The sequence below is a fragment of the Falco biarmicus genome, chromosome 13, assembly GCF_023638135.1.
Source record: "Falco biarmicus isolate bFalBia1 chromosome 13, bFalBia1.pri, whole genome shotgun sequence".
NCBI lineage: Eukaryota > Metazoa > Chordata > Aves > Falconiformes > Falconidae > Falco > Falco biarmicus.
Genome location: NC_079300.1, coordinates 999,804 through 1,017,215, shown reverse-complemented (window position 1 = coordinate 1,017,215; position 17,412 = coordinate 999,804). Strand labels below are relative to the sequence as shown.

Here is a 17,412-nt window from a genome sequence, read left to right as displayed (position 1 = left end):
CTGCCAAGTCCTCCACAGGGGCACACATCCACACGGTGTAGGTTCTGCCACTGCCCTCCAGACCTCCTGCATTTCCATAGGTTGCAGCTGAAGCAACTAAAAACACGTATGAGTAATTACGCTTTGGGTGTCTGAACCTGAAAAACATCATTTTAACTCAGACCCCACTGAATTAACCTGTCTCTGCTCCATGGCAGTGGAGCTGAGGGTACCCATGCTCTGTGCTCTCCCGTCAGTTCTTACGGACTGATGGAGAGACTCTATTTCCAGATGACTACGCACAAACAGGACTGATGCTAGTTTATTTTTACATGGGGTAAACTAAAAAGGGCAAGGTGGAAAATCAAATCTCCAAACTTTCAGTAAAGTTTGATTACTGGATTAGTGGAAAGCTCCAACTGCTGCTATTTGAAAAATATAAAAGGAGAAGTTGTAGTAGCTCACGCTACAAAAATCCTTTACTTTTCCTGTTCAACATATACTAAACTTCAGTGGTCAAAAAAGGTCAAATGAAGCATCAAGAACCACCACGCCAACTCCTGTAGGTTTCAGCGCGGATTTGCTAGAGGAAGTGCTGAGGCAGGCTCTGTGTAAGTGCCAACATGAAAGATCCCAGTCAACGATGTAGTGTAAACAAGGTCCGATGCACACGAACCATAACCCCTGCTTCAAAGGGTGTGATTCAAAGCAGCTTGAGAACTTCCAGAAATCATCCAGCCCCTCGCTGATTTAATGGAAGCTGGAAAATTGCATGAGTTACTAGCCACATCAGTTACACTCTGCCAGAACAAATCTGTAGAATTGTTTAATATCTACAGGAAGGACTGTGACTGCATAAGCATTTTTATATCAATTTTAGTATGTGGGATAGAGATCTGATCTAAAACTTACTCAATCAGTTTTTCTATTGACTCCTACAAGCTTTGCAACAAGCTTTTATTAATATATCTCAGTGGTTGCAATGCATTTTTGGAACCTAAACAAGTTATTAAAATGTACTACAATCAAGCAAGTGATTTTTGTGCCATTTAAATTATACATGTTGGTTGCATGCCAGATCAAGAAATAATGGTAAAAGGCATTATACTGAATTCCTGGGAATATACTTGCCAGAAATGTTTAAGATAAGATCCTTAATTTTGGGGGGGCTAAAGATTAAATAGCTGTATTTTCTCCTGTCCCCTCAACTAGTCTGCATTATGAAGGGCTGTCTGCACTGACTTCTTCCGATTTTTTGAGTAGAGATCTATCAGACATCCTCTGTGTCCTTCCTAGAATGATAGTGCTGATTTTATGTGGGTTCACATGCAAGAAATTAACTCAGCTGTGTTAATACAGGCATAAATTCAAAAGACGTACTAGATGCATATTTTTTTGTGAAGTGCTGTTTGCAGAACCAAAGCATACATTACAACTTTAAGTCATATCACTTGTCCTCTGAAGGGATTTCTGCTTACGTGAATAGCACAGGCATCAATTCTTCAGCAATTACACTGGAACAAGTGTAGATTTGATCACTCTTGAACAAGTGCGCCTGGGCCCTGCTTAGTCCAAAATCAGCCCTGAGGCTTTAGTGGTAGAGACCTGAACCTTGATTTCTTGTGCAGGTTCAAGATTAGCCTACCTGCGAGGCTGCCTGTCTGTGCCTTTTATAATCACTGCACCATCATTTAAATCAAAACCTTCGCTGTGTGACTCAGAACAACTGTTGCTAAGCACATGAAGGCAAAGGGGTCTTACAGCAAAGAGAAACAAATACAACAGCTTAAGAGACGTGTAACGAAGAGAAGTTAATTGAGGAACAGAGGAACGAGAGAGAAGATTGCAAATTCTGATTTGGGATGACAAAGCATGATGCTGATTTTTATATTAGACTGGAAGACACCCACCCAGCTTCCTAGAGAAGCAGAGAGAAGCCACAGCTCACCGGGCACTGCAGCACAGCGGGCTGGAGAGAGGCTGCCTGCACCCGGCAGCCACCACGCAAAAAACTCTACACACGTGCCGCCAGGAACAGTTACTTCCCAGTGTATTTTTTTCCAGATTTCCCCCTTCTCCCTTCCCAGAAAAAGGCAAACAAGAAGCACTTACCTGGTGGGAGAAAGGCTGTATGCTGCTGTAACTGCATGTTGGCAAGAGCTTGCTGGTACTGGAAAATACCAGTGTTAAAGACTGCGGTGGCACCATTGGTTTTTTCAAGCGCAGGCCTCTTTGGTAATGGGGGAAGTACAGCTTGAGGAATTCCCTGAATGGTGGATGAGTATAAAAATAAAGTCCAGTAAAAAAAAGAAAAAAACACAAGAGGGCAGGTGGGGGTGGGGTGGGGGGGTGGAGGAGGGGAGGGAGGGAGAAGAAAAGGAAAGAGAGAAAGGGAAAAAGAAAAATCAGTAGAAGGCAAAAAAACCAGGCAGCACCATGTTTATCCATGAGCAAGCAAGCAGCGTGGCAGACTTAACTACCAAATAAAAGGCGAGGTAAAAGCTTTACAAGGGAGCACTACTTTAGCCTACCATTACAGCGGCACAGGTAACGTGTTGGAGCTGTACGTTATAGGAACTGGTGTAAATATTACTGTAAAGCTTCAGGGTTTCGGTCAGGAGCGAGGCTATTGGGGTAGAGGGAAGCAGCACTGCTAGCTCCATGAGGATCATCAACACGTAGAAGCAATGTTAATAGTCACCGTCCGGAGCGGATGGCAGGGCTGCTGGCGCCAACCCACTCCCCGGGCCCCAGCGCCTGCCTGGGCATGCAGAGCGAGCTGCATGCCGGCACCCCCGGCCGCTTCCGCGCCACGAAGCCATGCCAACGCACCCTGCACCGCGGCCGGCCCTGTGCCACGGCCGCCCACATGGCACCCTTGGGGGGGTACGGGAGGGGAGGGAAGGGGCCAGGAGGGGATGGCAGGGCGCAGGGGCGGCATGGTCCCTGGCCTGGCCGCCCCCGTGCCCCTCGCCAGGGATGGAGGGGAGGGAAACTGGGATAAGCCAATTCTACACATTAACCCCAAACTCGACTCTACGATACAGCTACATGCCAAGCTAAAAGGTGAAAGGTCATAGTACCAGGTCAAAGGTTGCCTCGAGGGGTCGCTTCAGTGATTTGACAGCCGACTGAGTCTTAATTAGCAGGCAGCGAGCACATGATGGCAATGGCCAGTGGGGTCAAGCGCATTAACATAAACAGCAAGCAGAGGTGCATCATGGGGGCAGCAGTGCATTTGGGTAGGTGAGAAAAAACAAATAAAAACAAATCACCGGATGCCGTGTACAACGGTAACAAGACTAGGCATGCACGGGGGGCCGGCAGGCGGCCCCCGCGCCAGCAGGGCAGGTAGGGCAGGCAGGGCACTGCCCCCGGCCACCGCCTGCCCCGGCCCCCCTCCCACGGGCAGGCCGGGGCGCTTGCGGTGACGCGGGAGCACAATCGGGGCTCCCCGCCGCCACTGGCCACTAGCGCTGGAAGCCCGTGGCCACCACCTCACACCGCCACGCCCCAGCCGTGCTCCTCTTCCCACTCCCCCTTGGGGCTCGGCACAGGTGGGGTGCTGTCCTCTCCTCGCCGGGGAACCAGTTCCTGGGTAGTTCCAGATCTGGCTGCTACGGCTACGAGGTTTGCTTTGCTCTAGGGCCCCGCCAGAGCTGCCGCCAGCCCTCGGCTGGGGGACAGGAGGTGGGCTACAGGCAGCGTTAACACAGTCAAATTTGACTTCAAACTAAGTCTCTACAAGCACAGACTTATGGTAACCGCAATACGGGTTTATCTATCTGTGCGACTAGACAGATACAAATCTACCCACACGCAAACACACAATAAACTATATATACATATGTGCACACACACGTACAGACACGCACACACATATGCACACATACATGTACATATAGATACTCTGTACATCAGCAGGCAAAATTAGTGAAACACCTTAACGGTCTGAAACTACTTAAGAGCAGATCTGGCACCACATGCTGAGAAAGCTCATTGCACCGTGTAGTGACTGGGATCCCCGAGCGCACGCAACCCCCCCTCCCCAAAACAAAACAGTTACCACATCCACTATTGCCTCTCGTCAACACACTCCTACTCCAGAGGTGTCTTCCAGACTCACCATGGCAGCTGCAGTCGCTGCTGCCTGAGCAGCTGCAGCTTGGTTAACCTGGTACTGGGCAGCCTTGATCTTGGCTTGCAGGTGTGCAGGAGGGTGAAAATATTTGCACTTTTCCCGTGAGCATCTCCCTTTGATGTAATCCATGCAGACGGTGACTGTGTTGTCATTGGTGTCAATCATTGCGCTGTCGGCAGGGTGAGCGAACCGGCAGTCATTCTCTCCCCTGTTGCAGTTGCCACGCTGGTACTCTCGACATACCTGCAACATCAGGGAAAGTCACTTAAGTTGGGTGATGGGTGTTGCAGGCACAGCTCAGAGAGGAGCCGGGATTTCTGAATGTCTGCAAGAACAGGGGCCTGTCCCCAGGTGGACCACAGCAGCGGTGGGACGGTGGGCTTGGCTCCCTGGCCACAGGGACCTGACTTCCCTGAGGCCACTTGTGATGTCAAAGAGCATCAAAACCCACGAGGAAGGACCCAAGCACACAGCAGATTTTGGCTCCCACTCAGCTGCCCACAGGGCTTTTTCTGCTTTCTGAAGAAACGTGCTGTGGCTAGCTCTCAGAGATCAGCCCAGGCACCATGGTGCTGGGAAGCTCTACTGTGGCCTGGCCATGCCACTCAGCCACACTCTATGCACTAATTAAGGTGACTGGCCAGAGGTGCGGGAAGAATGACTGCGTGGCCACCCCCATGCAGCCCCACCGGACAGGCGCTCCATGCCCACGCCGGGGAGTGAGCTGCACCCGTGGAGCGTGCGGCACCGCACTTGGCCCTCAAATCCAGGCATCTGCCACGAGAGGGCAATCACCCACAGTGGCAGCGCCTGCCTCTCCTGGGCTTCCCAGCGATCCCCTGCGGACCAACAGATGGTGGGCGACGTTGGGAAAGAGCAGAGGCTGCAGCCAAAGCGGTCACCAGTCCCACTGTCACACCGCTGCGTGACAGCGGCCGAACAAAGCTGAAGGGATCAGAAATTGCAGAAGCAAACGGGCTTGGCTGTGAAGCACCCCCCCGCAGCATCCCTGCTGCTGGTACAGCGGCTCCAGCCCGGCCGAGCCAGCACAGATGCCTCCCGGACTCCCAGCGGTGCAGACACCAACTTCATCACCAGCACAACCATCGGCTCCCTGTTCACACACCTTGCAAACCCTGCATTTAAAAAAGTGACACATCTCTTCACAGTCAGCTCTTCACAAACCACAAACAAAAATGCATTTGCCATCTCAGTTTCCCAAACGCTACAGGAAACAGAAAGGGACAAAAGCAACCAAGTTTGTATAAAAATAAAACCACTTTAGTAGATGGAATTTCCTTTTAAAGGTGGGTGTCCCTGAGCTTGGATCATCAGTATATCCTCAAGGACCTTGGCTCTCATCCCTGCAACAAACCAAATTTGCTTGTTACTTGGTTTCCACCCATGCTAGCACTCTAGCTGCTTTTTAACCCCGCTGTTACTTGAAGTACCATCTGGCAGCACTTAGGACGTATGAAATGACATCCCCAAAGGACAAGAGCAATGCCATTTGTGAACCTGTTCACAGGAAACATCCATTTGTCCAGGGTCATTCCAGCATGACCCTATTTGTAGTCTTTTTCAATGCAGTGACAAAGATTCTGGATGTATATATGCAGCAGAGGCAACTGTCCTGGTTCAGGCACCTCTGTTGCTCTCATTCATGCCCGCGGCCCTACAGCTCACAGCTGGGTGCTCGCAGAGCTGTTTCTGCAGCGTGTGTGAAACAGACTGGGCAAATTCCTCAGCTGAAAAATAACCACTTGCCCTCCAGGTAATTCTGCAAGCAGATCCCTTCCCCCATCTAGTCCCCATGCAGCAACACTGACCACTCTGCTAGATAGCATGACTAGATAGCATGACGCAGGGAGTGACTGGGGAGGGAGGTGGCGCCTGCTTAAGCCATCAGAAACCACTACTTTGAGGGCTGGCACCATCACTGCTCACTCAAGACCCCTGGTCTCCCTTCCCCCACTCTCAAGCACACACCCAATAGAGCTGGCATGTCACTGCTCCTCCAAGAGAGCTGCGCTGGGCTGGGCAGCCTCACTGCCTGTGTAACGGCTTGCTCTCTTTCACCATCAGGAACACTTTCTGGGTCACGAATCAGTGCCTTCTACCCAAAACCAGGCCTCCTAAATAGAAAAAAGCGGATAATTTCCTTTGATTATTTGTTTGCAGTCTAGAAGTAAACTGACATATTTTTCTCTGAAGATAAAAGGATGCAACTAATGTCAGTTGACTGTCTTCACTCTTTATCTCGTATTGGTGATCCACAAAACCGAGGCCTCAAAACCACCCCACATGCAGGCAAGAACTGCTCCATTAATAACATCAGAATGATACATACAAATTCATATATAAGTGTACACATATATAGAAGCATCTGTTCACAGAGAGAGAGGGAGAGAAAGAAAATGCATCCACAGATAAGCTGATTTTTTCATAGTTAAAAAGCAAAGAAGAATGACCAGGAAACTGAAATAGGCAGAGAGAGATGATCTTTGGCATGTCCAGAGCGAATTTTCACAGAGCTGTCATGCAGTGGCTGAGATAAGGCAATGAATGGCACACTCTCAGTGCTCCTCAACAGATCCCTGAATGATGGTTTACAGCAGTCAGACACAGACCATGACACTGCTAGTCCTTTTAATCACTGTGACCAGCGATGGCTTTTCAGCTGCTGTGATGGCAACCAAGAATGTTTCCAATTCTTGTTCATTTAAAAGCATGCATTGAAAATAATGTTATTTTTTGCCACGGGATGCAGCAATATATCATTCATCTGCTTGAGTAAAGAGAGGCACAGAAGCATATTATGTTGTCTGGTCTTTCGGATCTGGGCAGGTTTTATGTAGTTTTTTATTAATAGCCCTGTAATTAGCATCATAATTTTCAACTCAGTATGTTATGAAACAGAAACAAAAGAGGCACCTGTAGATCTCTAGCCTGTCTGCAAAAATGCTAAGGTACTACTGACTCATTCCAACTTACTTAACTTGTTCTAACTTTGGGCTGAGTATATTCTGGTCACCCTGCTGGGAATGAAGGTGCCCACCCTGGAGGGAGGCAACCGCCATGTCACCCCAGCTACAGCTGAGGTACCATGCTGCTCCCCCAAAGGCTGGGCAGAGGTTTGGCTGGAGGGACACAGACAGCAAAGCTGAGATCCCTGCCCTTCCAGGAGCAAGTCGCACCTCCTGCCTCCTCTGCAATGAACAACATGGCATATTGTTATCTAGCATACTCTGAACGTTTAAACAAATGGCTCCACTAGGTCAGATTTCCTGATTACCCAAGACCCAAAAACCTCCAAGAACTTCTAAGCTGCTTCTTTGTGGCAAAAAATGTTATATATGAAGCAAGGAGGAAACAGCAGCTTGGTTGTGGTCATTCTTGACTCCTGAATACTTCTAACAGAAAATGACGGCATTCAAATGGAAACACATGCATTTTAAATAAAACAGTTGGGCAATTCCTTTCTCTCTCACTTCTCTGTCCTTCTTGCTTCTCTTCTAGTTCACTGGAATAGCCACACTTTTGTTCAAGATATTTCTGGCAGGAGAGGAGCGTGAGAAAAGCTGTAGGAAAAGCCTCAACCCATGAAATTTCCACCCTGAGATACGGATTCCTTATGGGAGTGGCTCAACACACTGGACACCCAAACATCTGCATGCGATCTGCACAGGCGACATGGTCCAAATACATATACTATCAACCCTACTGCTAGTTACAGTCACTGATCTCATCTTACGAGTATTCATATTAATTCAGGAGAGGAGGCACACTGCCTCCCAGATCTGTGTTGTCTGCCTGCTTTCCTTAAAATCCCAGGTATATGTACTGAGAGTTTTTAGTTATGGAACAGTCTCATTCAGTATCCCAGAACATGTGTGCTAACTTACTTATTTTCAAGAATTAGGTACTTTGGCATTAGTTATCTAAAATTCTGAGCAGAACAAATCATATTCCAAGATTAGATGCTAACATCATAGTAGTTATTTTTCTCAAGGACAGCTCATTCCAAGGGACAGCGAGCTAAGCCTTACAAAGCTCTCTAATCATGTCATACTAAAGGACAATACCGACAGCAATAAGCTCATTTAAAGAGCAGGTAGACGCATGCTGGCTCCTCTGAGAGGTCACAACCAGACCATGCAAAATCCTTCAGATCAGTTCTGCATTTCTGTAATCTATAAAGCACATTAAAATGTTTGGCTGTTCATAAAAACGATGTGCTTATTTGGTATTTGTACAGTAAATTTGGATACCCCAGATTGAATGACCAATACACCAGAAAGCCCTAGCAGATTACCTATTACCTTCTCACCTAAATATTTCACTAATTAACTGCATAATTTCACTATTAAACTGCATTCGCTGTAGGGAAGAGACAAGGAGGAAAAGACACCCCTTCCCCGCAACAGATACTGATTTAGTAAGACAGCAGCACGGTTTGCAATTGCAGAGTCAGTGGGTCAACCTGGATGTGTTCCTCATCCCAGTCAAAATAAAAAGCAAAACCTACCAACAGCTTTAAAGGGCTGAAGACGCTGGATTTCTTTAAAGTGATCTACATGGTGCAATAACTAAAGCAGAGCCAAGGGAAGGGCCCCGTTAGGAAGGCAGGGCTTGGCCAGCCTTCCTCCAAGGACAAGGACATCTCTCCCAAGAGCAGAGCCCACCAAGATAAAAGCAATGACAGCTGAGAAGGCTGCTGGGTGCAGATGAGCTGGAGAATACAGCTGAGAAGTGCCCTGCTCGACCGTGTTCCAGCTGTGAGCTGAGCCACGGGAGGGCTGGTGCTGCCTCCCCAGCGCTGCCGAGGGCTCTCCCCAACACAGGGTGCTGCCCCTTGGGAGCTCAGCCAGCACCCAGGGACCTAGCACACCCCAGCACCGCTTGTGTTTCCTGCAGCAGCTGAGGTCTGCATCCCCAAGCAGTGCCATTTCACCAGGAGAGGTGACAAAAGAGGCACTTTAAGTCTCAGCACTTATTTTCAGGGGTTTCCAATTCGGCTGTCATCTTCCTTTCCATACAAGTTCAAAGCAAAACCACTCATCCTTTTTTAAAAAACCTAATGATTTCAGATGTTTTTGCTGGCTTTTTCTAATTGATAAGCATGTTTTTTACTGCAGACTGTGCCCCTGGGTGTTTTGTGAGAGTAACACTCTCACAACTCCCTCTCATGCAGAGGAGTTTGGCTCAGCAGTGTATCACTTCTCTAAATAGCTATATAAAGAGAACACAAGCACCCAGAGGATCAAATCCTGCACACTGAAGTCCCCGCTTTCATTAGCTCCTCATCCACTTTGGTCACAGTCTGCTGGGCAGCACAGGGTCTCCCCTGGAAGCACCACATGAAGAGCTGCGCCCACACAGCCCCTCGGGCTTCCACGGATATAACGTGCTTTTCTGGTCACGGGCAGAACTGGTTCTTGGGGACTTTGGCTATGTCCTGCTCCTTCTTATGAACAGAAAGCTTTTGAGCTCACATGTCCCCAGCACCACTGACCAGCGCTGTGCCCTCTACATGGGTGGAAGCACAATCAATTGCAGCAGCTGACCATGTCACTGTGATCCAAAGGGCTCCCCACCATCAGCATCCTCCTCTCAGTACTCATTTCCAAATCTAGCATGATTTATTTATGAATTTATCTAATTGCATTTTGGTTTTAATCCACCTCTGTCAAGTACCCATGGTGAAATAGAGTCCTCAAAGGAAAAACATCCTTGGGTGATTCAGAACAGTCACCCATGTGCCAGCTCTCAGCTCAACACGGCTGCCTCTCCTGTAACCTGACCATGCTTTGGGGAATACTGTCTTCAGAGAAAACATCTCTAAAAAGGGAAATGATGTGATCCCGCAGAAGGGGAACCTGTGGTGATGTGAGCTCTGAGAATAGTGACAGCGGCAGCAGGAAATGCTCACTGCCAGATGACCCTCCACACTCGTCCCAACTTGCAGCCTTCTGAGTGGCAGCTTGTCAGTCAGAGATGTAACCAAGAAAAAGGAATTAATTTTCCTTGTAAGGAGAATTAATCCCTGTTAATGCACATGCACGGGCAGAAAGAAAAGCATTACAATTACAACTGGCTGCATTTTAAAACAGAGATCCTTCTTGCTCCTCCCATCTCGCTCCCCGAGTTCAGGGACCATATCCAAGAGCAGAACAACCCCTGCATCCTCTGGCCTTCCCACCCTCCCCACAGAGGAGATGTTGCAGTACCGGGATCTCCAAGACCTGCCATTGCACTAATGCCACAGGAACGCCAGTGCTGAGCCCTGAGCCCTGGCTGCCAGCGTAGGGGCTGAGAGCAGAGCAAGAGGTCTGGGGCTGCAGGCACAGTTGCGGCACAGCTCAGCTCTCTCCACCGCCAATCAAAGCTGCCACTGGCTGCTGCACAGCGCCGGAGAGGGAGAGCACCAGCAGCCATGCATGCTACAGACAGCTGACCTCTCACAGGTGGCATGTGCCCTAAAACACCACCGTGTCCAACAGACAAACAGGGTGGCAGTGGATCACCCCGCCAGCTCAGCCTCTCCCAGCACCACCTTTTGACCACCAGACCTGACCAGGGCTGCTGAGCGCCCACACGCAGGCTGTGCTCGCAGGCGCACCCCAAGTGTGCAGCATCTGCCGGCTCACCACCCACCCTGCCGCAGCACCGATAAGGTGCCGAAAAGGCTGTCAGGCCCTTCAGATAAGAAAGATTGAGAGCAAGGGTGAATACCAGCTAGAGAGCACTAACACTTGTCAGGGTTGCAGCAAGGATGATAAGCTGGGCGTGGGAGGCTGGCAGGGGAGTGCTGGCACCATCTTTCCACAGCAGAAGTAATAGAAAGGCTGAAAATCATCCTTCACCCAGGCAGCTGAAGCCCTGCCCTTACAGCTGCCCCTGGTGCTCATACCCATGCCTGTGCTCCCTGCCACATTAACACTTTCTGGGCACACAACAACACAGTTTCAAGGCGCTCTTGCTGCTGCCACAGTCATTCCTAAAAGGGCTCAACAGTTCCACTTCTTTCTGCAGCAGAAGGTCAGAAGCAGAACCACAAGCATTAACTTAGTGCACAATCACCCAGTCACTTCCCATCCTTACCCATCACCAAGACAGGACACTATCAGTTGAAGCGAAACCTGCATTATTTTCTTCCATAATAAAAGTATTTTATATCTAGGAGCACAACAAATGATACAACTTGTGAGAGTAAGTTATACATATTAGCTCCTACCTCCAGCCTGTCCGTCCTCATTAGTTTTTGGGCAGCAGCGGCAGCAGCGGCAGGAACCGGTACACCGGGGTTCCCTGTCACCAGCATCGGGGCGGTGGGCAGGATCTCTGCTGGGACCAGGCCTGGGGAGACAGGCCCCAGGTAGGGGTTGAAGGCGGCTGATGCATTGGTGGCTAAGCTCGGTGCAACGGAAAACATCGGCTGCAATTAGAGAAAAAATTATGATGGACACTTTAAGTATGTATAGCTGCCATGCTGTCAGCATAGTAACTTTCTGGCTATCATCTTGAGCACAACGGCAGTGAGTTTCCGTTACTGATGGGAAAGAAGCATTTGTGGTCTTTGTGGGACGTGAAGAACACCCGTAGAAATGTTGCACATGAGTGAGACCACAAGGACAGGCATCCCCCGCCAGCCTCCACCGGTCCTTCTGCTCCAGCTTCCCCTCCACACCTACAACACGTGTCAGCTCTTGGTGCAAATTCTCATTTGATCCACACTTGAGCAATGCCATTATAAATGAGCACTCCTCATGGCCACAGGAAAAAGACTGGGGCTCTTGGAGGGACACATTCAAAATGTGACCAAAACATCCACCCTCGGGAAAAAGTCATCTGTGTGAGAGCCTTGACACACCATTAAACCACACTCAGCTTCAGATACAGATAAAGACATTTCTGACCCTGATGAGAGCCCACACTGGTTCAGAAATTACAGAGGTTTAATACAGGAACAAGACCAGACAACCACAATAATTTATTTTTACAAATTTAAACAGGCTGTCCACACAGATATTCAGAAAGAAATATACTGCATCAAGGATATGCTTTATTTAGGCTAAAACATTAAACCAGAGGAAGAGAGAGAGAGAGAGAGAGAGCATGCAAATACTTTTGTTCGTTCATTTGTTTTCTGTTTTAAAAACAGAAGGAGCCAGATGCCCTTATAGGCTATCACATTGTGAAGATAATTGGATGTAGAAGACCAAATAATGCTGTAAGACCAAATGCGGAGCTGTTACACTGCAGTAAAGATTAAATAACTCTTCTGCCCCACTGAATGCAAAGGCACTGCGCTACCAGTGTAATTGCCAAATAAGATTTAGTCTGGAGTGTTTATCTTTATTATCTAAATAAAGGGTTTATTCAAGGCATTTAGATTTTTCTTCCAAACTAACTTTTCAAGAGAAAAACCACTACAGAGTTAATGCAACTCTTTCTCTGTTTCATATCTATTTAAGCCAGACACCATATAACACCACATGGTTTTGTATTCCTGAGGAAATGACTGAACCGTTTGGAAGCAAGGAACAAGTCCACCTGAAACACTGGACAAAAAACATGCAGAGATTACTGAAGAAAAATGACTGAAAGTTGTGTAAATGGGAATAATATCTTTAACATCTCTGGTTCTTCATCCATGTGAATGAAAAACAGGCAAATTTTACAGGAAATAAATTATTGCTCTTAAATATACTATAAATTAGCTGGGCTTTTTGTTACGGTATTATCAGCTATGTAATAGTGAACATTAAAAATAAAACTACAGACCAGTCTGTTAACGTGTAACTTAAGAGATACCACTGTTTGATTCCAGACCAATATACTGACTGTACAGTAAATAAAAATAAAAATTACCCTGTTTATTTTCTACTGAGATCATTTTATACTAACATAAATATCCTTTGGCCTTTAGACCCTGCAAAATAATAGCATATTTTATCAGAGCCACTTCATGTAATTTCAAAACTCACAGGTATTTTGCAATGTGCTGTACACACCTAAATTAGGAGATAAAAACCTATCCTACAGTCATATTAGCCCAGACTCAGAACCACACTGCTGGCAGAAAGAGATGGTGAAGTGGTGAAACCTGGGCACCACACAACCACTTCTCTGTAGCAGGAGTTTGCCAGGGCACAAAGCCACCCGAACACTCCTGCACACAGAAAAAAAAATTCTGGCAAGAGAGCGGCCTCAGTGGACAGGCGGCACAGACGGGATCTCCCTGGGACTGTCCCCAGCCACCCCAGCACCCACCCAAGGCTTGGGCAGCTGTGGGACAGGGACCAGCGGGACTGCCACCAGGGCCACCTCAAGCACGGCCCTGCCATCTGTGAGCACCAGCCAAGGGTCAGCCCGGGCATCCAGGCCTGTAACTGCAAACTGGTCAGAACTGGGAGCTGGGTGCCAGGCAAGAGAGGAGAGACAGGGGAAGCTCCAGGTCAGGGAGAGCTGCTGGGCTCACCTCCGCTGCTTACTGCTCACTTGTTTTCCAGCAAGCTTTCACTTTCCTGTCTCTAGAAGCAGAACTAATATTTCTCTATCATCATGACCAAACCATGCAACTACTTATGGCCTTGCAGTCTGGGCCCTACTATGCTGTGCGTCATGCAAAACAGCTGAAAGAAAAAGGCAGCTCCTGTAGATCAGCATAGAGAACAGAGGTGAAGGAGGACAGCCCTGGATGCAGCTCTGTGCTGCCAGGTGCCCCATAATCTGCATCATCTCCTATACTGAGTAATTCTGCTCTAAAAATGCCTGTGCACAACCAACGCAAACCTCACCAGCCAGTCTGATCTGCACAGGCCTGACTTGCAGAGGCACTGCTCGCTGATGGGGTCTATCGATTGGGACTGAGCCACGAGGGCACCTTTGCAGATCAGCCTCTGTTGCGCAGCGGGGCCACGGCTCCCCCCAGACAGACAGATGGGCTTTCTGCCCACGCTCCAGCTCGCTGGTCCCAAAGGAACGGCTGTCCGCAGGGAAGGCGCTGAACTCATTTAATGCATCTTTCACAGTCACCTACGAAGCACCTGCAGTGCCAAGGGATGCCCAAGAGCATACCGCATGCAGACAGGAACACTGACAACCCACAGCTACTTGTGCACTACAGACCTGCAGGAGGTCTGGGACCTTGTTCTGCTGCAGAGTTGCACCTGCAGCGCGCAGCGCATCACATCGCCCCAGCAGCACCAGTGCTCTGCAGAAGCCGTGCCTGACTACCAGCCCTGCGGCTCAGAGCAGAGCAAGCAGCCCTGGGGCTCCCCAGTGGGCCCCTTGGGAGAAAGGAACAGCCCCAGAGTCTCCAGCCACCTTCACGGTCCATCTCCGCTCTTCTGGTCTCCCATCCGCACCTTCCTGCTTCTGTTTAGCATTTTTCACACTCTTCCACACTGGAAAAGGCAAACCCAGGGTCTGATGCTGCTACTGTGAAGCAGCACAGCATCACCCACTGATGTGCCAGTACCAAAGCTGTAGCCTAGCTGAGCCCAACTCCCCTTAAATCGGTTTACGAGCAATTGAGTGTGGAACCGATCTGAGCGGGTAGAGCTCTTCCTCAGGGTCTCAGTGCTTGCAGGACGTGTTATCCCCACTCACCATCTGAAATCCCCTCCCTCAAGTGCCAGCTGAAGACAGATAAAAGAGTGAACTAAAAAGGAAAGATGGACAAAGGTCCACATACATTACTTGCAACTGAGATAATTAAAACATTTATCAAATAGAAATATGAGTGAAAGGATCCCACTGCTTTGCTTACCAAAGAGTCTCTCACTAAGTTAGTTCACTTACTTTTATTAAAGCATAGGGTATTGATTTTTGTAAAACAAAACAGACTGACTGAAGTGTCATTAGATGAGATGATATAAATCACTTGCTAGAACACCCTGAAACAACACATGTTTCAACCATGCTAAAAAAGATGAAGTAATTTTAAGGCCAAATTATCAGGATGACATCCATTTGGATAACTATTGCTGGGACAGCCAATGGGCCTTGCTGTGAATCCCCACACTGAATGAGACTGAATGCTGAAAACACAGACTGTAACGTTTTAACTCCAGTGATGTAAACAGAAATTATGCAGGGATGGGTAGAAGGTTCATGCTGTGCTTCAAAATACAACGACTTACATTTTGCTCTTTAGGGACAGTATGAGTGTGGCATAAAGGTGAATTTACATTTTATTTAAGCGTTATCCTCACACTAGCCTCTCTTTATGTTAAAAAGGAACATTAATCCAAAGGACTGCAGTAGGGTTTTTTTTTCCATGTTTATCCAAATGTTGGTGTGTGCCTACACACTGCCCTGTGTAAACGCAAGCCTACCGTATTTGGTTACAATTCATGAAACAAACAAACAGGTTAACAGAGAAGAATATTTTAAGCAGTGGTTCTTACTGCTGGCTGCATTTTGACTTAAACTTTCTCATAGCCCCCAAGACAAATCTGCTGACACTAAAGCTGTATCACTGTACTTACATCAGGAAATAAAACTGTGGCACGTGCCAATGTCTGTTTTGAGCTGTTGAAATTGAAAAATCATTTTGAGGCTGCTGTGGAGTTAAAGCACATAAAGCACAGCCTGCTCTTGAGTTGCCTAGCTCTACAGACACTGAATTTTGTTCCTGATCTGAAAACCATCAGCAGCACACACCAGCCCACAGGCAGCCCCATTTCTCTGGCAATATGGGAGTAAGGAGCAGGCTGCAGAGCGCAGTGTCAGGGCACCCCCTGAAGCACCGCAGTGCCATAGCATCTGATGTCTGTGTGCTGATGCTGCCTCACCTCATCTCCTTGCCTAGGTGATACAGACAATTTCATTTAAAGAAAAGCCAATCAAAAGAGAGAGAACAGGATGTGAGATCTTCTCATGCTGTGCTAACAGATATTAAAGTGAATTTACTGTGATGAACCTACCACAACATTTTCTGCTTTTCTCCCCCACTACAATTTTTCTTGAAACAGGCATAAACCTCCATGGGAGAATAACAGTTACATTAACTGAATCAAATCAGCTACAAAATATTCAGCAGTATTCTGCAGATCCACAAAATGTGGGGCCAAATAACCATTTGACACAAGCATAAGAGTTCTTTCTGTTGAGATTATTTTTTCCTGAGGATTTACATATATTTTGAGGAGTAACCTCCTTTTAGAAGGTTTTCAGAAATAAAAGCTGAAGAACCCATCTAACAGAGTGAATATAGATTTCCTAATGGAAGGTACCCAGAAGTAAATTAAACTCCCTAAATTCTACCTTTGCCAGCAGGAAAGGAATAAAAGAACTGACAGTGAATGCAGATATATTTATTTTATACATATATTTCAACTTATTTTTTCCTTTGCTGTCATTTTACCCATTGGAAGAGAGAGCTTCAGCCAGGGAGGCATTGTTTGCCTTTTGATGTGGAATATACCAGCCTTGCTCATACATTACTCAGTGCCAGTCTCACTCACACATTAATCAGTACCCTCTAATATCTGAGCTAGGAATTTATATCAAAAGGGTTCTTGGCCAAATTTATCCATAGGTTAGTTAGCTCAAATGACCTCTATGGACAGCATTAGAGAGGGATCTGGCACAGGGTGTTCAGCTCCCAAATGCCTATGTGCATGGCGGGTAGATGCCCATCACCTTTTACATTTGCTGAAACGAGGGATTACTGCAGAGCAAGAAACTCAGCCAAAGCATGTGACTTTGTGGAACACCATACTGTACTTGCTTACTGAGGTATAAGAGAAACAGATATGATGTAATATATGATCACATTTTACAGTGACCAAATGAGAGATTTCTGATAGATTCTCCTTCCCCCACCCCTTGGCTTTTTACAGAAAGTATGATTATCTATACATCTTCCTGCCAAGCCTGAGCTGTTGATCCTGCAAGTCAGACTGATGTGCAGCATCCATCACTCAGGGCAAGCTTTCTCCTCTGCCTGACAGTGGGCTGTAAAAATCAAAGTCCAGTTCCAGCAAGTAATTCCCTGAGAAGTTTCCCCTGAGCGAATGGAACACATCCAGTGGGAATCTTCTCAAACCCAGGAATTTCCTAGAGCCCATAAAATTGCAAAGGAAGCATCTATTTACGAAAATCCCACACAGATCACTTTCTTAATTGTAAGAAGTGGCAAAAAATGAATTCAATTAACAAAAGATTAAGAGAATTAATTAAATTAACAATATTACTTCAGGCAGGGAGAACTGAGCAGTACAAAGACATACAGACCAGCATTTCATTGTATTTCACTTCTCTACCAGTTCCTGGTAATT

At 47.4% G+C, this 17,412-nt stretch overlaps 1 protein-coding gene across 22 annotated transcripts in view; it reads right to left on the bottom strand.

Annotated features, from left to right (window-relative positions):
- MBNL1 (muscleblind like splicing regulator 1) overlaps nt 1-17,412 on the bottom strand; it is a 111,596-nt gene that overhangs the window by 12,846 nt on the left and 81,338 nt on the right. For 17 of the 22 annotated variants that reach the window (XM_056358345.1, XM_056358331.1, XM_056358339.1 and 14 more), the window contains 4 exons: nt 11,358-11,558; nt 4,106-4,363; nt 3,063-3,116; nt 2,092-2,245 (listed from right to left, as the gene is read on the bottom strand). In XM_056358345.1, coding sequence (XP_056214320.1) covers nt 2,092-2,245; nt 3,063-3,116; nt 4,106-4,363; nt 11,358-11,558 — 667 coding nt within the window. The remainder of the gene's footprint in view (nt 1-2,091; nt 2,246-3,062; nt 3,117-4,105; nt 4,364-11,357; nt 11,559-17,412) is intronic. The other 5 variants (XM_056358349.1, XM_056358337.1, XM_056358346.1 and 2 more) reach the window with 1 other exon arrangement.